Consider the following 27,965-nt stretch of genomic DNA (forward strand, 5'->3'; position numbering starts at 1 on the left):
CCTGCCTTGCAAGCAGGCAGTTGTGAGTTCAATCCCTGGTACCGATAAAAAGGAAAAAGACAAAAAAAAAAAAAAATTCAGGTAAACATATGTGGAGCTGACTTGGTCCCCTAAGTGACAATGTGGAGCGGGCAGGGTATACAGAGGAGGAAAGGAAAGGTTAAAGAGATGGGAGAGGAGCTCCCCACCTTAACCCCAGGAAATACCAGGGAAAACCTGGTAGCTAGGAGGGCAGGCTGGGGTTACAGGTATGGAGGGTTGTGCCAGTAACCCCAAGGACTCTGGGAGGCTGAAGCAGGAGGGTTCCAAATTCCAGTCCCCACCCCCGGGACAATTTATAGTGAGTGAGCCCTTGCATCAAATTAAGAAGGGCTGTGTATGTAGTTCAATGTGAAAGCTGTGGGTTCAATCTCAAGTACTGCAAAAATAAATAAACGTACGAAGTTTTGAGCCACCCCCAAGGGAAGAGACGGTTAGACCAAAAGGCCCGACATTGTGATCGCCTGAGGAATTGTAGAGAGAGAAGTGCCTTCTTGGATTCTGGGGTGGTGAGTTCTAAGTCTCCGGAGTGAAGACTTGAGCCGGGATCCTGAGACGCTGGCCGCTGCTGGCAGCTCTCGTCGCAGTTGGGAAGCAGAGAAATCCGGCGCACTAAGGATGACCGGGCGGAGAGAGGGTCCTGGGGTTTGGCTGGGGAGGAGTCGGGGAGGGAGAGAGCGATGGAAGACGCGGGAGCAGGTCTCAGGAAAAGAAAGGATGGCTTGGGAAAGCACAAGGGCTCACCTGCTGGAAACCGCACTCGTTTGAACTTTACAACTACTCCAAAAAGGCTACTTTTAGACGGGCGAGGCACTTGGGAGGCAAGAGGATCCCCACTAATTTGAGGCCAGTTTGGGCTACATTAGAGCTCAGGTTTCAGGAAAAAAAAAAGTTTGCTATTCTCTCGAAGGACAAACTGAGGCTCAAAGAGCAAAGGAACAACCCCCAAGACTCCCTATCTCTTATCACAGGGTTTCCGCGGTCTGCATGGGGAGCCCTCGCCCCTCCTGCAGACCGGAATTTTGCGGGACCCTCTGTGCAGCGCTCGCGCGGGGCTCCCGGGACAGATGCTCGGGGCGGCGCGGGGGGGGGGGTGCGGGGCGGGGCCGGTGCCCGGGCCCTGGCTCCGCCTCGGCTGACGGGCGGGGGGCGGCAGAGCCAGTGGCGCTCCGAGCTCGCAGAGCGGCCAGCGCTTCCCTGCGCCCGCGCCCGCCGCCCGTGCCCACCGCGCCCTCCGCACCATGGCCGCGCTCCAGCCCCGGCCCGCGCCGCGGGCGCTGCTCCTGTTGCAGCTGCTGCTGCTGCTGCTGCTGCTGCTACCGATCAGCCCGGTGCGCGCCCGCAGTGAGGTAGGCGCTCTCGCGGCCGGCGCGAGGGGGCGCTGTGCCTGGGACGCGGGTGAGCGGGGAGCCGAGGACCCGGGTGAGGAGAGGTTCCGACCTGACACCCTGCCCCCGAGCCGCTAGGGCCTAGACTCTGGGGGAGCAGTGTGCGTGACGAAGCGCTCTGGCTATGGGGGCTTGGGCTTGGGCCTGGGGCTCGCCGCGCAGGGACAACCCGGGACCCCACCGGAATTTCCATAGGGAGCTGACCAGGGGCTCCCAGCTTTGCACAGGCCTTGGACCACTCGGGGAGCCGCCGGTCCCTCTCCGGAGCACCCACCTGAGCTGGCCGCTTGTCTGGCCTCGATGATTTGCCTGGAATCAGTGAGGACCAGGTATCTCCAGTGTTCTTTGCTGTGACCCCAAGGGTCCGCTCTGGTGTTGAGCAGACCTGAGTTCAAATCCCACATCCACCACCCAGAGGGTGCCTTTACCTTTCTGAGCCTCGGATTCTTTACCTGTATACCTGGGAAGAAAAATAATCCCCTCTTCCTGCAACTGATGATCCCCTGGTTCAGAGAGATGGTGCCTGGAAAATTTTTAGCACCTAGCAGGTGTCCAGTAAGTGTTATCCTTGATTACAGAATTGTATCAGATGAAGTCCCCAAAAATGGGCTATCCGACCCCAGAATGTGGAAGGAGTAAGGACTCGGGGTCTATCAGAGCAGGATGCCTGAAAGAGGTTCTAGAAATTACCTGAAGATGGGCCTGCATGGTGGCCAATGCCTGTGATCCCAGCACTCTGATCACACTCTGATTCCAACACTCGGTGGCTAAGGCAGAAGGATTTTGAATTTGAGCTCAGCAGGGCAATTTAGTGATTTAACAAGGCCTTGTCTTAAACTTTAAAAAGGCTGGGGACATAGCTCAGTGTGAAGGCTTTGGATTTAATCCCTAGTATCATAAGAGATGGGTGGGGAGGCCAGAGGAAAATAAGAAAGCAGGCCACCACGGGGGTGGAGGGCAACAGTGGCTTCTCATGATTATCTTCCCGCCTTTTTCCTGGTGGAAGGTGCATCTGTCCTGCCCATGGGCAGGTAAAGGGCCAGAACCCTTCTTCTGCAGTGTAACCTTTGGCAGGTCACTCTCCTTCTCTAGGCTTCAGATCCCCCATCAAAACCCCCAAAATTCTCCCAGTCCCTTTCCATACACTGTCCTCTAGAGTCCCTTGATCCAGCTCAGGTAGGAGAACCCGAGAACAGAAAACCCCAGCTAGCCAACCTGACCTGGGCTTTGTCAACTCTTGCCTTTTCTGTCTCTGGCCAGGAGGGACATCTGGTCTGGGGCATCTCTGGGCTGCAGTGTTGAGGAGGAGGACTCCCATCCAAAACAAAGCAAAGACAAAGAAAACCCAACACCCTGTTTATGTAGTGAGTCAGCCAAGCACTTGCTAGGTTGGGGGTGTGTGTACTTAGTTGTCCTAGGGCCAGCTAGAGCTGGTAGGGCGGGGAGGCGTCCTAGTGTGGTCTAGTGCAGCCCTTCCCAACACCTCCCACCCCTCACCCCTTCAGCCAGCTGGGAAAAATAAAAATCAAGTGGTGGGTGAATTTGCTCTGCATTCCTGAGCCCAGCCAGACTCCTGCTACTCTGCCAGAGCTATTTTCATTATCGCCTGCTTCCCCCACCCCCACCCCATGGCGACCCCTCCCTCCTCCCTGAGGTTGATCTCCTTCCGGGGTGGTGGTGGGGGGCCCTTGGAGGGCTCCTTGGAGTCTGAACTGGATCCAGAGACTCAAAGGGTCAGGTTGGTTTTTCCTAGGCTTCCTGTTCCTGGAGGCCCAGTGCCTCCTCCAGGGGTCTGGGGGCCACTCACCCCCAGAATTGACCCAGAGTTCTGACATCCTCCTCTACCTGCTGAATGTGTTTTAATTTCATGTTGGATCTTTAGTGTCTCCTAAACAGGATTTGAAATTTCCATCGAAGGAAGTGCATTGTCTAGCCGGACAGTAGGAGGAGTGCTCATGCCTTGCATGTTTCTTTCTATTTTTTACTTTTTTTAAAAAAAATGATTTTTGAGTGGGGGGCATCTCACTATATAGTTCTAGGCAGGCCTTGAACTCACTATGTAGCCCAGACTGGCCTCAAATTCACAACAATCCTCCTGCCTCCATTTCCCAGGTCTTTCCTTGCTGTTTCTGGAGGGCTGCCCAGCCTGAAGGGTGAATTGAACAGACACTTAGACCTGTGGGAACTGCTGGACTGTGGCTGAAAAGTCCCTATCTCTATCTACCTCAATTTCCCTGTCTGTGGAAGAACTGCTAGTCCCTCACTTACTGCTTTCATCCAGAGGCAGGAAGGGGAGAGAAGGAAGAAATAAAAACAGAAGCAGAAAGGGGATCTTTGGTTGGTCCTCAGATTGGAGGCCTGAGGACAGGAGAGAGGCCAAGGCCTAAGGGAACCACAGCAAGGAGGGGCCAGGCAGGAAGCTGTGGTGGCCTGGGCTGGGTCAGATGTTCCAGGCAGGCATCCCTGGGGCTTAGGTGTTGCTTCTTGTCTGCTCCTGGAGTTTCCGCCTGTGGGTGTAATTGGAAGCAGGCTCCTGAGTGGAGAGGGCAGTGTAGTGGCCAAGTCCTTCAGTACGCAGAGTGTGAGGCCAGGCCTCACCTGCTCTCTCCAGGGAAGGTCTTGTCCTAACACTGTGTGGCTGTGACACCAGGAAACAGCCCATGCCCAACACATAGATTCAGAATCTTGCACAGCCCTCTTGTCAACAGCCCTAGGCTTTAACAGGACAGACTTGAACTCTTAAAAGAGTTTGTCTGAATCTGGTGTAATAATACACACCTGTAATTCCAGCCCTGGGGAGGCTGAGGCAGGAGTTTGAGGCCTCGAGTTTGAGGCCAGCTTGGGTTACATGTTGAGTTCAAGGCTAGCCTGAACTACATAGGAAGACTCTGTCTCAGAAACAATCAAAAAGGCTCAAAAGAACATGACGACTGATGAGTTACCTGGGGGTATGAAACATGCTCAGCGATCCGGTTGGGCAGGAGACAGGTGGCGCAGGTTTGGGAGAAAATGTCCCACAGAGCTTGACCCTGCCATCCAGGAGAAGGTATCCAGCATAAGGTGGGCTCCAGGAGAGGCAGGAATGCTTTGAGCCTCTTCAGTCCCAGCTGGACCATTTCCCAGTGTGGGCCCCTCCCACCAGATTTCTTTTTGTCTTCAGGACCATTGGAGTCCACCCTTTTGCCGGCACACTATGAGACTTCGTTGAAAATACCTTGGCACCTTTGCAAGCACAAACCACCACCACCCACTTATGGGCGCTTTGGCAGCCATGTGTGCTTAGCAAGGAGCAGGAGAGATGGGTCCAAGGCAGGAACTTTCCTGGCCTTCATGCAAGGGCAGAGAGGACAGGTCCGCCCCCACCCCCAGCCTCCTTCTCTGCAGACCCATCTGTCCCAGCTCAGTTGCTGAGGGAGAAGCCCTTGCCTGGTGACTGGCTGGTCAAGGGAGGAACAACCTGTCAACCAAGTTCTGGAAACAGGTTGTGCTGCCTGGCCCTGGGCAGGCCTCTCCTCTTCACTGAGCCTCAGCTGTCTCCTTTCTAAAATGGAGTTATGTAGCATAGCACTGGGGAGGCTGAAGCAGGAGGCTTACCGTGAGTGTGAGAGCCGCCTGGGCTACATAGTAAGAGCCTGTCTCAAAAATACGAACAAGATAGAGGTAAAGAATGCGCAGGGCCACCAGCGGTGATTTGTATACCAGGTACCGCTGAGAGAGCCATTACCCTGGGCCAGATCCCCGCCCCACGTGCAGTGTATCTTAACTCTTCAGACTCAGGACAAGCTGGTGAGGAAAGGACTTTATGCTCTCCATTTGACCCAAGAGGGAGTTGAGGCTCCCAGAGTCCATGTCCAGCCCCACAGGGGACAAGACTCTGCCCAGTAGGGACTCCTACTAGCAGGGCTAAGGCCAGGGCCTGCTGTCCAGCTCCTGGCCAGGTCAGGGCCTTGGCTGCTCCGAAGCACTGGCAGCTCATTGGAGGGAGGAAGGACTGGTGTGGACACTGCCGCCGAGGCTGCTTCTGCTGGAGGGAAGGTGGCCGGGCCCTCGGAGATCTGTCCCTGCGGAACCCACATGGACCACAGTTACATCTACCTTCAGGGGAGTTGGTGTGGGTGACCAGGGGTTCCCCTGAGGAAACAGGGTCAGGGCACTCACAGATGCTTTGGAGACACAAGGGTCCCACATGCTGGGGATGCATGGGTGACCCCACCCTGCCTTGTCTCATCCTTCCGACCCAGTCATTTGATCTTTAAGACCAATTCCTCGTCTGTAGGATGCTGTTAAGGCCAGAGGGGAATATAGTCTCCACCAGTGCACCCTCAGGGACACACAGGCCACCCCCAGGACCCTTGAGAGTGACAAGGACAGTGGCTGCTGGCCCCAGGCAAGCATGGTGCTGGTCCTTTACCTTCAGTCCTCAAACTGTCCTTTGCATACCAGGGGAAACTGAGGCACAGAGAGACTGAGTAACCCACCTGAGAATGCACAGCTGGAGGTGGCCCATGGCTGTGTCCTCTGCCGCCTGGCTGGGCAGCCCCAGCCAACTGTCCTTGACACTAGACCAACCTGGTTCTCTCTGCTCAGAGCAGCCCCACAGGACTCCCCAGTGTCTGCAAAAACATGCTCCGATGGGGCTGGAGATTTAGCTCAGCGGCATAAGCGCCTGCCTTGCAAGCAGGCAGTTGTGAGTTCAATCCCTGGTACCGATAAAAAGGAAAAAAGACCAAAAAAAAAAAAAAAAGATGCTCCGCTTATGTGTGGCCCAAGGGTCACTGGAGTGGGAGGACAGCCTGGACCACAGGCAAAAACCAAAAGAAGAAAAACACCCAGAACCTTCACTTCAGGTCTGTGCTAGACCTGGCTCTTGGGTGGCCAGGAGTTATGTCAGGGTATGGCATCCCAAGGCCTGGCACCTCACACTGACCTCGCTCGGCTGACCCTGCAGGCACAGAGCTTTGATGCTCACAGTGACAGTGGCCACCCCTAGACATGGCATGCAGCTTCCCAGGATGCAGTGAAGGGGACAGGAAGATCCTGTTATATCATGGGAGTCATATCATGGGAGTCTCACCCTCAGGCTGGGGATGACGGTCACCTAGTATACCATTGTGGGGTCGAGAGGCTCAGAGGTTTACAACCTGTTTAAGGTCACACAGGAATTGGGGGAGGAGTCAGTAGAAGTAGCACAGAACAGCAATTGCAGTCTGGATCCAGAACTGCTGCATCCACACTGTGACCTTGAGTGACAGGAGGGGATGAAGCACAGGACGGTTAGGCGGACAAGGGCTGCAGGCTGAGTGCATTACAGATGAAGTGGAGGGAGCCTCCAAGAAGGGCAGTAAGCAGAGCAGTCAGGAGAACATTAGCTCAGGAAAGTGTCAAAGGCATCTTAAGGACTTTACAGAAAACAGTACCTTTATCCCACACCCTGGGATACCATGCACTTGCAAGGCAGGCGCTTATGCTGCTGAGCTAAATCTCCAGCCCGAATCTCTCCTGATTTTACCCAAACAGCTCATCTATCAAGTATTATTAAAGGACATAATGCATGTTTAACCTAGGATATAGTACATGCTCAGTTCAAGATCTCCAGTCATATTTGGTGTTTTATTATTGTGGAAAAATACACATAACATTTAAAATTATCATTTCATTATTGAGGATTTTTCTTTGATGGATTTTAGGTTTTGCGTTGTTTTTGAGACAGGGTCCCCTTATGTAGTTCAGGCTGGCCTTGAACTCACTGTGTAGCTCAGGTTGACCTCGAATTGAATTTGCTGGGATCCTCCTGCCTCAGCCTCCCAGGTGCTGGGATTACTGGTGTGGGCCACCCTGTCCTGCTTCTTTAGTATTACAAAGCCACTATTTCCCCTAAGGGCAGCTCCCTCCTCTATCATCCCCTCCACCACGCGTCTCAAGCTGCATGGCCGGGCGTCTCTTTTCACCGCAGCCCACCCACTCTCAGGTGTTCGGGGACACGGAGCCAGTGCGCATGACCTCCGAGGGTTCGGACTGCCGCTGCAAGTGCATCCTGCGGCCGCTGAGCAAGGACGCCTGCAGCCGGGTGCGCGGCGGGCGAGCGCGGGCCGAGGACGCCTTCGCAGTAGAGACGGTGAGTGCGGGCAGCGACTGCCGCTGCTCCTGCACCGCCCCACCCGCCTCGCTCAACCCCTGCGAGCACGAGTGGAAGATGGAGAAGCTCAGGAAGCAGGCGCCCGAGCTGCTCAAGGTAAGGCAGGAGGGGCCCCTGGGCTGCACTCCAGGGACCAGCCCCCCCCTCCCCCCCTCCCCCGTGATTGCCTGGGAAGGGTGGGCGCACAGGCGAGGAAACCGTGGTTTGTGGAGGAAGGAGAAGCCTCTTCTGGCCTAAGACTGCAGCCAGCAAGTGGAGACACGGCCCCTGGTGTGCATCCCGCAGTAAAATCTCTCTGATTTTGATTTTTTTTGGTACCGGGGATCGAACTCAACCATGCACTTGCAAGGCAGGCGCTTATGTTGCTGAGCTAAATCCCCAGCCCGAATCTCTCCTGATTTTACCCAAACAGCTCATCTGTCAGCATCTATCTGCACTTGCAGTTTGGTTCTTCCTCCCTGTCCTCCTCCTTTTCTTCTCTTTCTTCTTCTCCCCTCTCGCCCTCCTCATCTTATGGAACCCAGGAGTGCTCTACTACTGAGCTACATCCCCAGGGTCCAAGTGGCCCAGATTCCCCTCAAATTTGAGAGCCTCCTGCCTCAGCCTTTGGAAGTAGCTACCATTACCGAACCCAGCCCTTTTCTGGTTCTTAACATAATGCTAACGTTCCCCACGTTCAGGTACACTCTGCTGCCAGTTGCCGTGCTGGCCTCCTCTCATACACTATCTGAATCCTTAAAGCATTTTGTGGGGCTGGAGGTGTGGCTCAGTGGTAGAGTTCTTTCCTCGCACGAACAAGGCCCAGCACCACCAAAAAACAAAAACAAAACGTTTGGTGAAATCGGGGCTCTTGATCCTCACTTTGTAGCTGTACCGCTGAGGTTTGCAGGATTTCGGTAACTTGCCCAACACCTGGAATGAGAGGCAGCCTCGAGTCTGCACTGGTTGAACATTCACCCCTGACCTGAAAACTGAAAACTTCTTAGGCACCAACATGATACCACAAGTAGAAAATTCCACGCTGTAAAACTTCGCTTCATACCCAATGTTTTAAAAATATTGTGTATAAAATTGCCTTCAGCTGTGTGTATAAAAGGACCATGAAAAAATGAAAGGAGAAAAAAGAAATATAAAGCATATATGAATTTCTTATTCACTTCGGTCCCATCCCCAAGATATCTTATTATTTATGTGCACCTATTGCAACATCTGAAAAATTTCTAAACCCTAAATACTCAAGCATGTCTGATAATAGATACTAAGCTTTTTGTTCATTTGTTTGTTTTGAGACAAGCTCTCACTATGTAGCCCAGGCTTACCTTGCATTCACTTTGTTCAAAGTGAGGGCAAACTCACTCTGTGGCCCAGACTGGCCTCCTGTCTCAGCCTACTGAGTGCTGAGATTACAGGCATATGCACCTCTCAAGCCTGACTTAGTGCCCAGTTTTTGTGTGACTCTGAATCATCCACCCAAATAAGCCCATTACAAGAAGGTTCCACTTGTGAGGACTGAGCCTGGGCTGAGTGCGCCCCCCAAGACCCCAGCTATTACTTAGGCCTGTAGAGCCAGCGCTCGGAACTTTAGGGCCAGCCAGGGTCTGCCGTGCTGTTCGGACCATGCTGGCCCAGGCCCATCAGAGCCTGGCAGAAGCAGGAAACTGAAGCAGACCCTACTGTGTCCAAAATACGTGTCTCAACTGTTTGCTCCTCTGTCGTCCTTTCTGAAAAAGACAAGACAGGGTTTTTTTCAATAAGGGATTAAACACTGGGCCTTGCACTGAGCTACATCCACAACCTTTTTTGTTTTGTATTTTGAGTCTCACTAAGTCTCCAAGTCGCCAGGGTGAACTTGAACTTGGCAATCTTCCTGCATCAGCCTCCCACCATGCTGGCATTATAGACACACGTCTCATCACCCGTCTCATCACCCAGCCCCAATTGGTGCCTCTTGAAGGTATCTTTTTTTTCGTTTATAATTTCTCCCAGGCATATGTCTGTTTTGCTTGTTTGGTGTCAAAGATTGCAGACATTGCCCTATGGTGAGCTGACATATTAGCCTGGCGGTCTCATAGGTGCTGGCAGAAGACACGAGCCTTCTGGAACCAAGGCAGAGGACTTTATTACTGCAAATCTAGTTTTTGTTTTGTTTTTTTGAGAAAGGGTCTCACTATGTAGTTCAGGCTGGCCTTGAACTCACTGTGTAGCCCAGGCTGGCCTCTAACTCATGGCAATCCTCCTGCCTCAGCCTTCTGATTGCTGGGATTGGACATACATCACCATGCCCAGACCTGTTTCTAAAACTGAAAAGCGGGCGGGCGGAAGGTGCTGCAGAGGCAAGGCCTGCCAGAGTCTGCTCTGTTCCCCTACAGACTCACCCCAACTCCGAGGGCTCCATGGTACCCCTCAGGCTCGTGGGGTACTGTTTGAACACTGGGCACAGTTTCTTTTCCTGTGAAATGGGGCAGCGGGCTGCAGGAGAGAGCAGAGGTCAGGACAGAGCCCAGCTGAAGAGCACAAGGAAAGGGACTTCCGAGAGCCGGCAACAAGGACTGCTGCTCTGGGGGCCCACAGGAAGCTCCCCACTTCACCCTGCGGCCTTCAAGTCCTTTGAGCTGGGTATGGTGGTGCACACCTGTCATCCCAGCACCCAAGAGGCTGAGGCAGGAGAATCTGCTTGAGTTCAAGGCCAGCATGGGCTACAAAGTGAGATCCTGTCTCAAGGAAAAAAAAAATCATCCTGTTTGAACATGGGAGTAGCTTTTATTACTAGGGATCAACTGCAAGGCCTGGCATCTGCTAGGCAAGGACTCTCTCACTGAGCTACACTCCTAGGCTACGCTCTTAAAAATTTTTATCTTATTGGTACATTTTAAATGTACATAATGATCACAGTCATCGTTGGGAATTTGTACCTACGCATGACATAGCTTGCTTCTTTTTTCCCAGTCCCATTCTCCTTCCCTCCCTGCAACCCTTCTTCCTTTGCTTGTTTACAATTTACGAAGAGAACTCTGGGTTCAAATCTCAGTGTTGTCCATTTCCTGCTGTGTGATCTTCAGCAAGTCATAACCTCTCTCTGGGCCTCCAGTTCCCTCCCAAGATGTTGGAGTACAGATTCTCTCAGCCAGAGTTCATGGAAAGGGCTTTGTGCGTCTTTCTGTGAAGCCATCTTACAGTTCAGTTACTAGGATGGGACCTGAGCAGAAATGGTTTGTCCCTGCTCCTGAAAACTGGCCTGTGGCCTGGGTTTCTGCAGTAGGCCTTGCAGGGCCCAGGGGACTACAGGGAGATGGTATGGTTTGGGGTTGCCAGGCTATCAGGAAGCCACTGGGCCTGAATCTCAGTTCCCCCTCCAGTACTGTACCTGTTGGCGTCCACTTAGGTGTTACAAAAAGAAAACTAAAGGTAAATGTCAGGCAAATGTCTTTTGCCAAAAGCTGGGAGCCAACTCTTCAGGTGCCTCCTCTGTCTTACACAGATGGCACAAGAAAGAGTGGACTCTTGTTCCAAGCTATCTAGGTGTCTCCAAATGGTCTTGGAAATGCTAAGAAGCCCGAGCCTTGAAGCCCAGGGGTCCTCCCTATCCAAAACACACCCTCTAAGTACGCCCTGCTTAGTGGGCCTCACTCGCTGCCCCACGGAAACGGAAGCTCAGAAAACAAGGGCAGGATAACGGGCAGTACGCAAGCCCCTGGGACAATGAGAGCAGAGCCCTTTGGGGGCCGCCGGTCCAGCCCGATAGGAGCAGAGCCGCGACTGGGAGGCCACAGGCACTGCCTTCCCCTGAAGCTGGCGGGGCCAATTTCCCAACCGACCTCTGGTGCCAAGTTTCTGGCCCCGCCCTGGCATCCTGGCCATCTGGAGGGAGTGTCACATCCTGATGAGGTGTGACAGGGAGTGGAGGTGGCAGCTGCAGGGCAGAGCCCTGCGCCGGATGGGGTAGCTGGACATGCGCTTTGGGCGCAGACCTAGTGTGCAGCCCCACCTGGCAGCCTCTGTTCCCCCATGGAACACAAGACTAAGTGCAGTGAGGCGGAACAGGAAAGGGGTCTGAGTTTACACCATCTCCACTCTGCACCTGGCTCCGCAACCCCAGGAGCCCATGGCCCTGAGTAAGTGTTTCGCCTCTGAGCTACACCTTCCCAGCTGTAATGTGAGGATCAAAGCTGTCTCTGGTCGGGTCACTAGAAGCAGGCCCAGGAGCCAACGGAGGGTAATGCCAAGGCTCCCCAGGGAAGCCTGAGGGAGGAGGCTAGGAAGGGTGGCACATCAGCCACCCCTGTCTCCACTGGCCAGGGACCTGGGCTTGTTTTGCTTTTTGTTTTTGAGCTATCTGGCTGGCCTTGAGCTCACTATAGGTCACTTCAGCAGTCTCTCTGTCTCACTCCCTGAGTGAAGGGATTACAGGCGTGCGCCACCATGCCCACAAGGGAGCAGATTTTCAATTGTTCACATCAGTCAGCCATGCCTCAGGGATGCCCACAGGGTGCACACACACCCTGGTACTTGGGGGCCAGGTGACTCTGAAAAGTCACAGAGGCAAGTCCTTAAACCGGAGCCCAGGAGGGAAAGGGGGGATGTTAGCAGTACAGGGTGCAGCCATAGGAGAAATAACGTCTCAGGTTCTGTAGCACCCTGGGTACATGACTGACAGCAATTTGTTGTTTGTCTGTTTTTTTTCTCTCTCTTTTTTTTAAAGCCAGTCAAATTTAGCAGTGGGGGGGGGTGACACTAATGTTAATAAGTTCTGATAACCCCCTGACATTGGACCAGCCTGTCTGTTTTTTGACAACGTCTATATATGGTTCAGGCTGGCTTTGAACTCACTGTACGTCTATATATGTGGGCCAGGCCGGCTTCGACCTCATGGTGATCCTCCTGCCTCAGCCTCCTAAGTGCTTAGAGGTGTGCACCACCACACCAGCAGTTATTTATTTCAGATTAGCCAATAGAAAGGATTTTGAGTATTCTGAACTCAAAAAAAAAAAAAAAAAAAAATTTAAAAGGAGGTACATGAGACTTGGGGTGTATCTCAGTATAGAGCACGAGCCTCGCCTTTGTGAGTCCCCTGGGTTCCATCCACAGCACCAGGAACAAATAAAATAGCATGGACACCAAGGCTGGGCACAGGAAGAAGAGTCCCGGCAAATGGGAATGAGCCTCAGCTGCCCACTGCAACCCTTGCGGGGCTGTCACGAGGATGCAGCAGTGTAACTTACTCAGGCCCTGCCGCAGGGTAAGTGCTTCACAGATAGAGTCTGCCATTTTTCTCCTGGATTTGAGACGAGCAGGCTGCAGCTGCTGAGTGCCGAGGACCCAGGCAGGCCCCTCTGAGGTCTGGGGTGCTGGATTCCAGGCTCCTTTTCCAGCCTCCACTGCCCTGGTCACATCCTCACATGAGTTTCCTGCCCCACAGCTGCAGTCTATGGTGGACCTCCTGGAAGGTGCCCTGTACAGCGTGGACCTGATGAAAGTGCACGCTTACATCCACAAGGTGGCCTCCCAGATGAACACGCTGGAGGAGGTGAGGCGGGGCTTCCCAGACCACGTCCCAGGGGCTGGGACAGTTCTGCAGGGGGGCTGGTGACCTTTGGAAGCTGGACTCTGGCATCAGGGAGAGGAAGTGTGCAGGCCACAGGGTTCAGGCTTTAGGAAAGAGATTCAGTGGGCTCCTGGGTCTGCAGGAACCTGAATGACTAGGTGGGGAAACTGAGGCACTTGCTGGTTATATGAAAGGGGTGCAGAAGGGGCTGGAACTTGTGATTATCCTCAGTGTGCAAGATCAGGGTCCACGTATATGGCTCTGGGGGTACTGTTCGCCAAAGATACTTTGAGCCTGGCATAGTGGGCCATGGCTGTAATCCTGGCACTGGGGAGGCTGAGGCAGGAGGATAACTTCAAGTTCAAGGCCAGCCTGGGCTACATAGTGAGACCCTGTCTCACAAAACAAAACAAAACAAAACAAAACAAAACAAAACAGAAGATACCGTGCCAGTGGTACCCCAGGCATTGTTGCAACACCAGGACCTGCCAAGTTCACCAGAACCAGGCTTCAGACAGCCTGTCTGTCCCAGTAGCACCTGTATCAAAAAGCAGAGAAACCAAATGTGGCCTCCTGCTTAGGATAGATGTGCTACAGGGCTGGGCAAAGGCCCAGGACTGTGCCTCGCCACCGGGACAGAGTGGGCAAGCTGCAGGTCCTCACTGTGGGTTCAAAGCTTGTATCTCCACCCGTTTCCTGCTTCCTGCCTCTATCACTCTGCTGGGGACTTGGGGACCTGCAGCTGCCAGGCCCAGCACAGGGCTTCCTTTCCCAGCTTCCTTTAAGAGAGGGGGCACCTGGGCATCCTGTGCCCCCGGGGAGATTAACCTCTTCCTAATCCCAAAGCCGGGGTCACAGTGGGTTCTAATTATTCTGGCGGCCTGGGGGAGGCTGCGGTTGTGGGATGTCTTGTGTGTACTAGCATTTCCCGTGCAGTGGCGCTGCCAGGCAGTCTGTTGCTGGCTCTGCCGCTGTCCTCCTCTGACCTTCCCTCTTGTAATCTTTCTTTGTGCATCTCTGGGCCGGACAATCTGGATGGTGCGTCTGCCAAGCGTGGGACAAACTGGAAATGATTTCCACAGCACAGAGAAACGCTTGTCTAATTGTCTGTTTTTGCATTATCTGTACTGTTTCTGTTAACCTCAGCTTACAGAGCCTTAACGCTCTGGAGAAAAGCTCCTTGCTAACCTAGCAGGAGGCACAAGAACACTCTCTCCAGAATGGCTCGTGCCTTTTGTCAATGAACCCCCCCACTCTGGGGTCAGGAAGCAATTTCAGATCCCAGCTTGCTCTGCTGTCTTCTCTTCCACCCATACTTCTCAGACAGGGATGATATTGCACCCCTTCTAGCTGACAATATCTGGAGACACTTTGGCTTATCAAGACATGAGCAGGAAGGCTGAGGCAGGAGGATCGCTGTGAGTTCAAGGTCAGCCTGAACCACATAGTAAGACCGTGTCTCAAAAAAAAATTAACCACTGCAGGATCTCAGGGAAGATGCTTTGTTTCACTGGGCCACCCAGCCCATGCCCTGCAGCCCTGCTCAGGACACAGGCAGTGAGACCTGATGGCCAGGCTGGGGTGTCCCTCTGGGGGTTGGGGTCCTGAGGAAACAGAGCCAGGAGCAACCTGGAATCCTGCCCTGCAGAGCATCAAGGCCAACCTGAGCCGGGAGAATGAGGTGGTGAAGGAGAGTGTGCGCCACCTCAGTGAGCAACTCCTGAGCTACGAGAAGCACTCGGCTGAGGTGCTGAAGCTGCAGAAGGAGCTGTCCAGCCTGGGCCTGCAGCTGCTGCAGAGGGATGGAGCCGCCGACCCCACCACCCCGGCCACTGGCCCGGGCAGCAGGGCTCAGGTGAGACCCTTGCGCCCATCACAGTGCCAGAGGTGGCAGGGCTGGGGGACGGAGGGTACCAGGGACTCGGCCTCGGGGCCAGCACGCAGTAGGCTTGGGGCTGGAGGGCAGGGCTTGTTGTTCTAGGTCTCTGGCTGACAGGGACACAATTGTGGAAATAACAACCCGCCTGGCCTTGGGAATCAGGGCAACTCCCCTGCTGTGGTGGGGCACCCTGGCTGGGTTACACCTACTGGCGACCCCTGCCGACTGTCACAGCCCATCTGTCCTTGCCTAGACCTCCACCTCTAGGCTCAGAGCTCCCAGGTTCAGCACCCTGGGACAGGTGGCCTCTGTGCAGACTTGGGGAAGGTCCCACCTGTGGCAGATACATTGCAAACATGGGCTCTGTGGAGATCAGTGGGAAACAGGAGCCGCCTTTGGGTGGACAATCGTACAAAGGCTCCTTCCTTGGAGGGCCGCATGCCAGGGCAAAGCAAGCAGTGACGGGTTTGAAGCCCATTCGTGCCCACTGGGCAAGATCCAGCCTGCTAGCCTTGTGTTTGGGTGAGTGGCGGGAGGAGGGGGTGATGTTTGTGGGGTTTCTGCCGGTAGGCTTATCAGTTATTCCCATAGACCGCTGCGCAAGAGGGCTGGCCCTGCCTGCTTGGCAGAGGGAGGCATGCAGAGGCCGTGCAGAGCTGCAGAGCCCGCCCTTCCCCCACCCTGCCTCCTGTGGCAGCAGCGAGATGGGCTGCTCAGATGCCGGAAAATGCAGAGGAAGCCTGTGCCTTAGCCCAAGCAGGCTTCCTGTTCATCCCAGGGCCAACCTTGCAGGCGCAAATGAGGTTCCTTTGTGTCAGAAAGCATCTAGATTCCGTATGGCCCTATCTGCTGGGGCTTCTGCCATTTGTTCTTGTGCCAAGCGACAATCAGAGCTCTCTGGATAGGAAGCAAAATACAGCTCGAAAAATGTTAGAAACAGCTGGGTATGCTAGCACACATCTGTCATCTTAACCCTCAGGAGTCTGAGGTAGGACGATAACCACAAATTTGAAACCAACCTGGGTTCCATAGGAGTTCAAGACCAGATTGAACTACAAAGCAAGACCCTATCTCAAAAAAAAAAAAAAAAAAAGAAAAAATAAAAAAGAAAAGAAAGAAAGAAAATAAAAAACCTTGAACCAGTGTGCCTAGGGGGAGGGTGACTGGCTGAGAATGGTTTCCCAGGAAGCAAAACTTGCAGGGCTAAACCTGGGGAGTTCCCACCCTGCTGATGAGTTGGTCTGCCTGCACAGGGACTGAAAGTCCCTCCTGGGCCATCCACTAAGAGCAGTGAGAAAGGCCATGCTGGGGAACTGACAGGCAGGAGAGGCCACCTCCCTTGGGAGCCACCAGTTTTTGTTGTCTTTTTGATACAAAGTCTCGCTATGCAGTTTAGGCCCCTTGAGCTCACTTTGTAGCCCAAGCTGGTCTGAAACTCGAAAGGATCCTCCTGCCTCAACCTCCCAAGTGCTGGGTTTGCAGGGGTGAGTCACCACACCTGGCTGGGAGCCACCAGTCTTATCTACCCCTGGGGAAGCGTGGACAGGAGCTGGGAAACAGAACGTGAATCTAAGCTATCAAGTTGGGTCTCAAGCTTTTAACTTCCTGCGTTCCTGGGCACCAGGCCCACCTTCCACGGCTCCCACAATGCTCTTTCTCCTGCCCCCCCAAGTCGGAAACCTCCCACCTTGCCCAGAACACAGTTGAACGGAGAGCCAAGGATGCCAACAAATACAACGTGCAGAGCAACCTTTCGGATAAGGGTCGCCCCAAACCGCCCAAGGAGAAGCTGCTGTCCGTGGAGAAGCTGAGGAAGGAAGGCACCAAGGGCCGGCTGCCCCTGCCCACGCCCAGGCCCCGCTCCCTGGCACATCAGCAGGCGCTCATCCGGGGCTTCACCTATTACAAGGCGGGCCGGAGGGAGGCACCTGTGGCCATGGCAGGTGAGCAGGGGTCTGGGCACAGGGGGAGTGGGGCATTCGCCACCAGGGTCCTCGCATAGCTCCTCACGCTGGTTGGGTGCCCTTTTCTCAGCCATCCGTTGGGCTTAATACCCCGCTCCTGGAGCCCCTGGGGACAGAATCATTGAACCAACATCAGGGCCATTGAGTGTCTCTTTCCATTATTTAAACTATCTTCAGTGTCACTGGGATTTTCTTTTTTCTCTCCCCCCATCCTTTTTTTCGGACCAGGGATCAAACTCACAACCATATTCTTATAAGGCAGGCACTTATACCACTGAGCGAAGTCCCCAGCTCCGTTTGGTTTTGGAGACAGGGTCTTGCTATGCAGTCCAGGCTGGCCTTGAACTCACTGTGTAGCCCAGGTTGGCCTCTAATTCACAGCAGCGATCCTTCTGCCTCAGCCTCCTGAGTGCATCACTGCACTGGGCAGGACCTTGAATTTCTGAGCCATCCCCACTGGTGTGGCTCCTGCTTCCCCCACTGAGACCCGCCCCAGACACCTCTTGTCCTCAGACGTCCCTGAGGGATGTCGCAAACCCACTACCCCTCCCCGAGTCCTGCTGAGCACTGTCCAGTGAGGCCCCTGTGGGGACAGCACTGGGGCAATCAGGGTCCTAGTTCTTTCAAAAGCCCCCTTATTTTTCAGCCTCTCCGGGCTCAGTGGCCTCTTCTCACAGGCCCTGGTGCTAGCTGCTGTCCTTGAGCTCTGCCAGCCCAGCCTGGCCACTACACAGGGCCTCTGACCCCTGGCTGGGCCCCTGCCCGGGAACTGCTGGGGGCATCCGACTCTGCCAGCAAAGCATGTGGGAACAAGGCCTGGCCTGGCAGGCTGCCAAGGCCACTAGGCCCCAGGCCACTGCCCCTGACCAGTGCAGTTGGGCCCCTTCTGTGGGGGCTGGGAGGGGGCAATGCCATAGGGCAAAGAGAGGAGAAAGGAAGAAGTCAAGTCTTTGTCTTCAAGCCAAGGGCTCTCTGTCCCCAGCCAACCAGGCAGCCCCGGGGGCCATCCTGGAACAACAGCACCGCTTTGTTCGTGGTGTCTGGGTTTTCTGGGCACTTCCTCACGTGCTGTGGCACTGACCCTGTCATCGGCAGGCGTATCACAGGGAGGTGGTGGCAGATGGGAATGGAACCAAGTCCTCAGGCTACAGAACCATCCCTGGAGCAGAGGGGCCTGTGTGTCCCAGCCCTGTGACATCCAGTCTTCCTGCCTCCCCTCCAGAGTCCCCATGCACCCCAGCACGCCAGGGAAGCAGGTGGGGCAGGGGTGATCCAGAGATGGTCCCTGTCCCCAGCACAGCCCCAGCCAACACAGCTGGACAGGTGGAAGACGGGGTAAGGACGGTGTTCTCTGGGGTCCAGAGATGCCAAGGAGCTGGCCGCCCTGCCTCTCCCTGCCTGAGGTGGCAGGTGCTGGGGAGGGCTCGGGAGGCTGTGACCAGAAGCTGCAGTGTCTGCTCACTGGAATTGTGTCTAGAATAGGCAAGAACTGGCAGGCTGTGCTCGGCGCTTAGGAAAGGGACCTCGAATTCAGCACCATGGGTTTGCCAGGACCTATGCAGCTGTTTCATATGTGTCTCCCTCTAGTCACATAGCAGCCTGACAGGGTGACCTCAGGACACTCAAGTCAGAGGTGAAAGCTGAGGCCCAGTGAGGCAGGGGGACATGGCCATAAAAACTCTCCGGCAATGCTGGGTGAGGCGGTGTACTCCTGTAATCCCAGAACCTAGGGAGGCTGAGGCAAGAGAACCCTGGATTTAAGGCCAGCCCAGGCAATTGAGTGCCTAAAAATAAAAATTAAAGTCAGGTGTGGTGGCACACACCTCAGCACTCTGGGTGGCTGAAGCCGGACAAATTTGGGTGGGTGGGTAGCTCAGTGCAAAGGCTCTGGCTTCAATCCCCAGTTCTCAAATCTATGATAATAACAAAAGTTTAAACAGGGGCCAGGGAACATAACTTAGTGGTAGAGGGAGCTGAGTTCAATCCTAGTACTGCAAAAAAAAAAAAGTCATGCAGCTGGCTTGGGCTGGGAGATGGGGGTGGGCGGTGACATTAAATGCTACCTGCCCCTCCCCACCATGGCTCTGTGCAGACAACACCCTCAGAGGCACCTCATGGCTGGAGCAGCCGCCACCCAAAATGGAGAGCAGGTCCCCCGAGCCCAACTCCACCAACGAGGCTGTACCCAAAGCTTCAGAGGATGCCAACCTGGGCCCTGGCACCCCCAGCTCTGTCCCGACTACTACAGCCACCCCCACCCCGACACCTACCACCCGTCCCCTGCCCAGCGAGCCACCCACACGCCTTGAAGTCCTCAGCCAAGGTGAGTAAATGTCCCAGAGTCAGCACACTGCAGCCCATGGCCAAATCCAACACGAGACCTGTTTGTGTGATCTGTAATCCCCGCACTCAAGAGGCTGAGGCAGGAAGATGCTGCAAATCCCAGGCCAGCCTGTGCCACATGCATAATGAGTTCAAGGTCAACCTGCAATACACAACAAGACTTGTTTCCAAAAAACTCAGAAACAACAAAACAAAAAACTACACAAGAGATTGTGTGACAGAAGTGTGTGGCCTCTAAAGCCTAGTACTTTATGTTCCTTTGCATGAAAATGTGGCAGACATTTAGAGTAGTTGTAAAATGCATAGATTTTCAACAAACATTTGTGACCTTTAGCTGGACACAGTGGTGCGCACCTGTAATCTGAGCTCCTTGGGAGGATGAGATAGGAGGACCACAATTTTGAGGCTGGCATGGCCAACATACAGAGATAGTATATTAAAATAAAATCAAGTTGGGTGTGGTGGCTCACACCTGTAATCCCAGCACTCAGGAGGCTGAGGCAGGAGAATCGTAGCAAGTTTGAGACCAGCCTGGGCTACAAGATGAGCTGAAGGCCAGCCAGAACTGCGTAGTAAGACCCTGTCTCAAAACAACAAAAAATGAAAAATAACAAATAAAAAAAAGGGCTGGGGATTTGGCTCAGCGGCATAAGGGCCTGCCTTGCAAGCAGGCAGTCGTGAGTTCAATCCCTGGTACCGATAAAAACAAAAAAGACAAAAAAAAAATTTAAATAGAGATTTGGGGCTTGGGGATTTAGTTAAGTGGTGCAAGCACTGGCTAGTTTAGGTGCAACGTTGTGAGTTCAATCCCCAGCACCAAAAAAAAAAAAAAAAAAAAAAATAGAGCTTTGGGAGCCGGGCTTAATGGTATACACCTGTGATAGCAATACTCTGGAAGGTTCTGGAAAGAGAATTACCCATTTGAGCCTAGCCTAGACAACTGGGTTGAGTTCCTGGTGCCACCACTACCAAAAAAAAAAAAGTGACCTAGACTCCATAAAATCCAGCAGCTATTCTCATTTCTTTGTTTCTTCTGTCCCTTGGCTGTTTTGTTTTACCGGGTGCTGGAGGTAGGGTCTCGATCATGTTAGGCAAGCACTTTTCCACTGAGCTGCACCCCAGCCAGGGCTGGCCTTGAACTCTCCATCTGCCTTGGCCTCCTGAGTGCTGGGATTACAAGTGCGTGCCACATGCGTGGTGGCCCTTGGGTGGTTTTTATGAGGATGTTTACAGTTTTGGCCTGTGTCCCATGGTAGAAAACTTCCTCAGTGCATCATCGATCTGCCCTTCTGCTTGGGTTTGGCTGTGGGTGAGGCCGAGCAGCAGATGCCTCCAGGGCCTCGCACCGCTGCTCACCCGCACCCACACGCCCACTGCGTGTGCAACAGCTGCACCCGTGTTGCCTCCCAGGAACTGATTCTGATGTCGGAACCCTGGAAATAACCTAAGGAGCTGATGTGAAATAAACTACAAGCCATAGCTGTCTGGCGGCCTGGCAGGACCCAGAAAGCACATCATTAAAAGGCTACTTAATGATGTGAAAAATTGCTCAGTGAAAACAAAAAAACAGGGTCCATAAAAATATGTCTTAGGAACAATCGGTTCCTAAAAGTGTGCCTACATGATGCGACATGCAAAGGGAAAAAAAGGAAATATGGCATGTTTAAAATTCATTTTAGAAGACAGGCGTGATGGTGCATATCTGTCAGCCCATCACTCGGGAGGCTGAGGCAGGAGGCTTGCTGAAAGTGAGACGCCAGCCTGGGCTACACAGTGAGTTCACTATATATGGTGAACCAAATATAATCAGACCAAAGGAGAAGCTTTTTCCTTTTGATACTGGGATTCTTTTTAGGATTTTTCAAGGAAACTAATATTTTGATGGGCAGATTTACAACTTCATGTATTTATTTATTTATCTTTTTTTTCCTTTTTTATCGGTACCGGGGATCGAACTCACGACTGCCAGCTTGCAAGGCAGGCGCTTATGCCGCTGAGCTAAATCCCCAGCCCCCACTTCATGTATTTATGATACACAAAACATTTTAGCCAGGCATGGTGCCTAGCACTCAGGAGGCTGAGGCAGGAGGATCCTTGCAAGTTTGAGACCAGCCTGGGCTACAAAGTGAGCTCATGGTCAGCCTGAACTGCATAGTGAGACCCAGTCTCAAAAAGACAAAAAACAAAAAAGACCATTTTGATAGGTTATACTTTTTACATTTTATTTTATTTACTTATTTTGGTACCAGTGGTCAAACTGACAACCTCCCACTTGCCAGGCAGTCGCCTAAGCTGCTGATCTAAATCCCCAGCCCACTTTTTTTTTTTAAAGAGAAAAAATAAAAAACAGTTTCAAAGAAGGTTACAATATATTATGAACTGCAAGAAATTTTGAATATTCCACCACAGTTTCTCCAGTCTCCTATTCTACTCTGCTTTTGTGCAGTTGAAATTTTTAGGGGCTGGGGGTTTAGCTCAGTGGCATAAGCACCTGCCTTGCAAGCAGGCAGTCATGAGTTCAATCCCCGGTACCGATAAAAATGAAAAAGACAAAAAAAAAAAAAAAAAAAAGAAAAATTTTTAGATTCCACATATAAAGGATGATGGAATTGTGTATATATATTTTTATTGTTTTGGTTTGGTTTTTGATTCTTTTGAGACAAGCTGTCACCCTACAGTTCAGGCTGGCTTTGAACTGACTGTGTAACCCAGGCTGGCCTTGAATTTGTGGTGATCCTCCTGCCTCAGCTTCCCAGTGGTAGATGACAAGCATGCACCACTATGCTCAGTTAAATTTTGATTTATCTTCTCCATCCTCCTTTGTTTCCTACAATGCTCAGGCATTATTATTACACTGATCTTAGAGAGAGGTTGGGGGGTTTGCAGTTAGACCCAGATCACATTCCTGGCCTAGGGCTGGGAATGCCAAATGCTGTGCCCCTGGCTCCCACAGGCAAGGAGGCCAGCTGCGAGGGCACCCTCCGGGCCGTGGATCCCCCAGTGAGGCACCATAGCTATGGGCGCCACGAGGGTGCTTGGATGAAGGACCCTGCGTCTCAGGACGACAGGATCTATGTCACCAACTACTACTACGGGAACAGCCTGGTGGAGTTCCGCAACCTGGAGAACTTCAAGCAAGGTCAGGGCCCTGGAAAGGGGCGGGGGGGGGGGGCATGGGCGGCCGGCAGGGGCCCCTGATACTGGGCCTTCTTTTGCCTTGTAGTGTCCTGGGTGCAGCCTGACTGGCTCCAGATGGTCACCTGCACCCGGGAAGAAGGGTTGGGGGACTGGGTGGGGGCCCAGCCAGAAGACAGAGGCAGAGACAGACAGTACCGCCCCGAGTGCCACTGACTTCCTGGGGACGCTACTGAGTCTCCACTTGCTGAGTGCTTGCTGCGTGCAGTCACCCCGTGGCTTCTGCCAGTCACCAGGAAGTGGGGTTGTTCCCTGTTTTACAGTCCAGTAGCCCTGGGCCCTGAAAGAGCTGCAGGCCTGGGCAGGGACCATGGTGCCACCCCTGCTAGTGGAGGGAAGGGCGGAATTTGAGTTCTCAGATCTGGGGTGCGGTGGGAAAGGACCGTAGTTGCCTTCTAGAAAGCCACAATGGAGCACAGAGGCAAGGTGTAGAAAGGCAACTGGGGTCCAATGTTAGGGGCACGGATCAGAGCACTGTGGGGAGCCGGCCCAGGGAGCAAGGGAGACTTTTGGGGCAGAGATGTGGGAAGAAGCCAGGCAGAGGGAAGAAAGGTTGTTTCAGGCTGGAGGCCCAGCATGTGCAAAGGCCCTGGGGCAACACACAGCACTGGCTTCACCTTGCATCTCAGTCCTAGCTGTGCAGGGCACACAGGGAAGCCTTAGCACCTCTTTTGTGTGGTGGGGCAATAAAGGGGCCATCCTGCTGGTCTCCCGGGGGCTCGGAGTGACCTCCGCCCCACTCGCAGGCCGCTGGAGTAACATGTACAAGCTGCCCTACAACTGGATCGGCACGGGCCATGTGGTCTACCGCGGCGCCTTCTACTACAACCGCGCCTTCACCAAGAACATCATCAAGTACGACCTGCGCCAGCGCTTCGTGGCCTCCTGGGCCCTGCTGCCCGACGTGGTGTACGAGGACACCACCCCCTGGAAGTGGCGTGGCCACTCCGACATCGACTTCGCCGTGGATGAGAGTGGCCTGTGGGTCATCTACCCCGTCGTGGACGACCACGATGATGCCCAGGCCGAGGTGATCGTGCTGAGCCGCCTGGACCCCGGCGACCTCTCCGTGCATCGGGAGACCACGTGGAAGACGCGGCTGAGGCGGAGCTCGTATGGGAACTGCTTCCTGGTGTGCGGCATCCTGTACGCGGTGGACACCTACAACCAGCACGAGGGCCAGGTGGCCTACGCCTTTGACACCCACACGGGCACCGACGCGCGTCCCCAGCTGCCCTTCCGCAATGAGCATGCCTACACCACCCAGATCGACTACAACCCCCGGGAGCGCGTGCTCTACGCCTGGGACAACGGGCACCAGCTCACCTATGCCCTCCACTTCGTGGTCTGAGCGCCAGAGGCCAGGGCGGGGTGAGGGCCGGGCCCTAGCAGCTCCTGCAGCCGCGTCAGCAAGTATTTATTGGGGTGTCCGGGGCTGGGTGGTAGGGCTGTGACGGTAGCTGAATAGCGCTTCCTTAGTACCCAGGGGATGGTACTGGCTTCTCCCTGCAAAGCAGCAAGCTTTCTGTGCGATCACCCCTTTAGCACCCCTGCACCTCCCTTGGAGGTGGAAATGTAGCTCATTTACAGCCAGGTGGTGCTCTCTTGTAATCTCAGCACTCTGGAGGCTGAGGCAGGAGGATTGATGCAAATCTGAGGCCAGCCTGGGCTACATAGCGAGACTCTGTCTCAAAAAGAACAAAAACCAAAAATACACACACCAAAAAACAGATGAAGAGAGTGAGGTCCAGAGGGGCCAACTGTGTGCTCATTTCACAGATGGGTAGACCGAGCCTCGCTCTTGCCCTTTTCCCCTGCCTGCCTTCTCTCAGCTTTCTGCCTTCTCAGGACTACTCAAAGCCCAAGGCCCTTGGGGCCAATGCACTGGTTTTATGTCACCCCAGGCTCCTGTTCTCTTGTTTCTGGTTTTGAGACAGGGTCTCACTATGTAGCCCAGGCTAGTATCAGACAGCAGTCCTCCTGCCTCATCCTCCAGAGTGCTGGGGTTACAGGTGTGTGCCACCGAGCGCAGCCACCAGGCCACTTTTCTGGCTGAGCTGATGGTGGCCTTGGGCTTCAGGCCTCGTGGCCGGTATCCCTGTTTCTTGCCTTGGATCAGCCCTGTGCCCCACCCGCCCCCTCCGGCCACATTCCAAACATCCACCGTCACCTCGCCACTGAGAGAAGCCACACCCAGAGAGAAGCTGGCCCGAATTCCAGGCCCTCCCTCTGTCCCCATCCAAGTGTCCCCTTGTGTTTCTCAGTGCCGTCATCTGATGTGCTGCAGCTGAGGCTGCTGAGGCAGCTGCTCGCCAATAGCAGCTCTGCCCGGGTGTGGCGCTTTGGCCGAAAACCCAGGCCTGGTGCCTCCCAGAGCCTTCAGCCGGGGGTCCTTTCTCTGAGACTCCAAAGCCCCACGGATACACTCAGGGACATCTCAGGTCTGCTGCCAGCAAGGCCTCGGCCCCAGGCAGAGCTGAGAAATGCAGAGAACGGGCAGGGAGTGAGGCGTGACTGAGTCCTGGCTGTGAGACTTTGGTGCCAGGGCTGCCAAGCTGGGGACACCGGCTGAGGAGGCACAGGAAGGATCACCTGGCCGGGTGCTGCCCGTGGCTCCCCAGAGCCTCAGAACCAGGCAGGTGGCCCAGGACACTGCTCAAGCCTGCCCTCCTCCATATTAGAGCTGGAGAGGCTCTGGAGCTGATTTCACTTTCCCAAAGAGAAAACAGGCCCAAAAAGGTGCAGAGCACGGTTCAGAGGCATGCAGGACTCCAGGCCCACCAGATCTCCTTACGGAAGGGCTTTGGCCCTTTATTCTCCTGGCTCAGCTCAGAGGCAGCTCCAGCAGTGTAGACAGCCAGCACCAAGCTACTGAACACCAAGCTAGCCAGCACCTTTGAAGGCACCTATGCAAGTCCTCTGTAGTGGCTCATAACCAGGTATCCTAGCACTCAGGAGGCTGAGGCAGGAGGATCACTGTGAGTCTGAGGCCAGCCTAGGGTGCATAAGTTTTAAGGCCAGCCTGGACTATAAAGTGAGACCCTTTCTCAATAAACAGACAGACCCAGTTACCGAGTTAGGAAATTCAGCCGCTCGGCTGAGAGGGCAGGGAATTATGACTCGCACTGAATATGTTTCTTCCAAGCAGTGCTGAGTGACGTTTTGCATATGCAGCAAGTCACCCCTGAAACAAAGGGGAGATGAGGACGCCAGCCCAGCCAGGAATGGCAACAGCGGACACAGCCAGCCTCCCCGCCCACCTTCAGGGGCTGCAGGTCCGGGCCTGCCCTCAGCATTGGCAGCAGCCCCCAGATCCACCCCAGGCATCCTCTGTTTTCAGGCCTTTGCACTATGAGGTAACTGCAGTCCTTGGCCACCTTTACGAGGGTCTCACTGGAGCCCAAAAAGTTACCATTGTCATGAAGGGAATTAAGGGCACTGTTAGGTTTCAGAATCAGATCATAGCCCAGTATGGTGTTCACAGCTATAATTCCAGTGATCAAAAGACTGAGCAGGAAGATTGTTCCAAAGTTCACGGCTACCCTGGACTGGTGAGTCTGAGGCCAGGCTGAACTACATAGTGAGATCTTGTCTCATTAAAAAAAAGTCATTAGCTGAGAAGCAACACTGTGCTAAACAAGCTACACACACATCCTTCTGTCTATACAGCAGTGAACAGATGTACTGTGAATGTACCCATTTTATAGATGAGAACATGGAGGCAAAGAAACCCAAGATCACACAGCGACGTAGTCTGCAACAGCGCTGGGATTTCAGACTAGACAGAGCACATGCTTTGCCAACTGTAGCCTTTCTGGTGGCAGCTCTGGTAGTAGTGCATGTTTCTCTTACCTGGTATGGCCAGGTGAGGAGCCCTAAGAAGACATCTGGGGCCACCTTGTACAGAGCCTTGAATGCCAAGCCCAAGAGTGGCCACCTCCAACCAGAACCTTTCCACCTCTACCTCTACCTCCCATGCCCCTACAAAATTGGAAACTGATGTCCTCCAGCCTTTTTGTTTAAACCTATGCTGGACTTCACTGCAATTAGCAACAGGCACTGCAAACCAGGTCGGGTCTGGGCAGGGAGGGGCCGGCTGCTCCTACACACTGCAGCTGTGAAGGCGGAGGAGGAAAGGAAGCCGCCTCCTGTGTGGATTTGTTGATTAGCCTTTGTGTGGGTGTGTGGTACTTGGGATTGAACTCAGGATCTTGTGCATGCTAGGAAGTGTGGTACCACTGAGCTATACCTTCAGCCCCCTGTTTGTTTCTTGAGACAGGGGCTCTTTATGTAGCCCAGGCTGGCCTCAGATTCATGGCATTCCTCTGCCTCAGTTTCCCGAGTGCTAGAATTACAGGTGTGCACCACCAAAACCCGTATTTTTGAAAAGTGGAACGATATAAGGGAGGTGGCTTTGGCTGCCACCTCGGCCCCATCCCTCATCAGGGCTCCCTGGGGGAGGAAACAAGTCTGGGGTGCAGCACGATAAGCAGCTGGGAACTTGGCCGGGGACGACGTGTGGCCTCCTGAAAGCTGAGTTTTCAAAAACAGCTTTTGCGGCCTTCTGTCCAGCACTAGACAGAAGGACATGGCACTGCCCCGTCTCTAGCAAGGAGAGTCAAGACGAACAAAACTGGGCTGGGCGTGGTGGTGTACACTGTGACCCCAGCCCTCTGGAGGCTGAGGCAGGAGGAGTACCAGAGTTTAAGGCCAACCTGGGCCACATAGTGAGTTCAAGCCCAGCCTGAACTGTGTAGGGAGACCCAGTCTCCAACCACCACCACCCCCAAAAAGAAAAAGATTTGTACCAGGTCTGCTTTCAAAATTCCAAACTAATACTTGTTTAGGAATCTTGTAACTAGTATTGTTGTCTTCTTGGTTTTGGCTGCTGGAAAGCTCAAAGTCAAATTTAAATTCATTTTTAACAACTGTGCTGTCTCTCCTGGACTTGCTTCTGCTGGCACCTTTGCCCTGATCTATTTTTATTCCATTGTATTGTATCTATTTTTGTAAATTGCCACAATACCTGTCTTGCAACAAGGTGGTATATAGCTAAATAAAATACATGAGTCAAAGCTGGATTTATTATTTAATATTTTTACTAACTGCTATGGTCCAGGGCCGAGGGTGGTGGCACACACCTACCTGTTCTCAGCACGCAGGAGGCTGAGGCAGGAGAACCAAAAGCTTGAGGACAGCCTGGACAATTTAGTGAGAACCTGCTCAAAATTAAAAAGGGGTCAAGCTCAGGGATAGAATGGTTCAATCTCCAGTGTTGCACATGCACCCCAAAGCCTGTTATATAAGAACTGGCCTCAGTGTTCTGCTGTCACTGGAACTAAACTGAGTAAGACGTTATGCTAGTTCTGAGGCCAGCAGACTGTGAATGAGCCCTCTCTTGGGGACAGAGGACAGGGAATGCCTCAGACAGCACCAGTCCCTGCCCCAGCATCATGTGCCAACTGCAGAGAGAATTTTT

General features: G+C 53.6%; 1 protein-coding gene across 3 annotated transcripts; it reads left to right on the top strand.

The window, feature by feature from the left end:
* Positions 1-1,188: 1,188 nt before the first annotated feature.
* Positions 1,189-27,561, top strand: Olfml2a (olfactomedin like 2A). 3 transcript variants are annotated; one of them, XM_013153566.2, is made up of 8 exons: positions 1,190-1,388; positions 7,381-7,659; positions 12,980-13,087; positions 14,754-14,960; positions 16,657-16,927; positions 19,041-19,271; positions 22,245-22,430; positions 23,233-27,561. In XM_013153566.2, exons 1-8 carry the CDS (start codon positions 1,281-1,283, stop codon positions 23,835-23,837), a joined length of 1,995 nt encoding a protein of 664 aa, XP_013009020.2. In that variant the 5' UTR covers positions 1,190-1,280; the 3' UTR covers positions 23,838-27,561. The 3 variants fall into 3 exon arrangements, with proteins under 3 accessions (XP_063083406.1, XP_013009020.2, XP_013009021.2); XM_013153567.2 differs by having other exon boundaries at positions 1,191-1,388; positions 7,396-7,659; XM_063227336.1 differs by lacking the exon at positions 19,041-19,271 and having other exon boundaries at positions 1,189-1,388.
* Positions 27,562-27,965: the final 404 nt, after the last annotated feature.

Source organism: Cavia porcellus, unplaced genomic scaffold (assembly GCF_034190915.1).
Source record: "Cavia porcellus strain 051 isolate PalLab524CR breed Dunkin Hartley unplaced genomic scaffold, mCavPor4.1 scaffold_1, whole genome shotgun sequence".
NCBI classification, from domain to species: domain Eukaryota; kingdom Metazoa; phylum Chordata; class Mammalia; order Rodentia; family Caviidae; genus Cavia; species Cavia porcellus.

Excerpts from the sequence above, each read along its gene's own strand:
- Olfml2a (XM_013153566.2), top strand. The coding sequence starts at position 1,281 with ATGGCCGCGCTCCAGCCCCGGCCCGCGCCGCGGGCGCTGCTCCTGTTG. Across the intron at positions 14,961-16,656 it reads GCCCGGGCAGCAGGGCTCAG|TCGGAAACCTCCCACCTTGC; the intron begins GTGAGACCCTTG and ends TGCCCCCCCAAG. Across the intron at positions 19,272-22,244 it reads CCTTGAAGTCCTCAGCCAAG|GCAAGGAGGCCAGCTGCGAG; the intron begins GTGAGTAAATGT and ends TGGCTCCCACAG.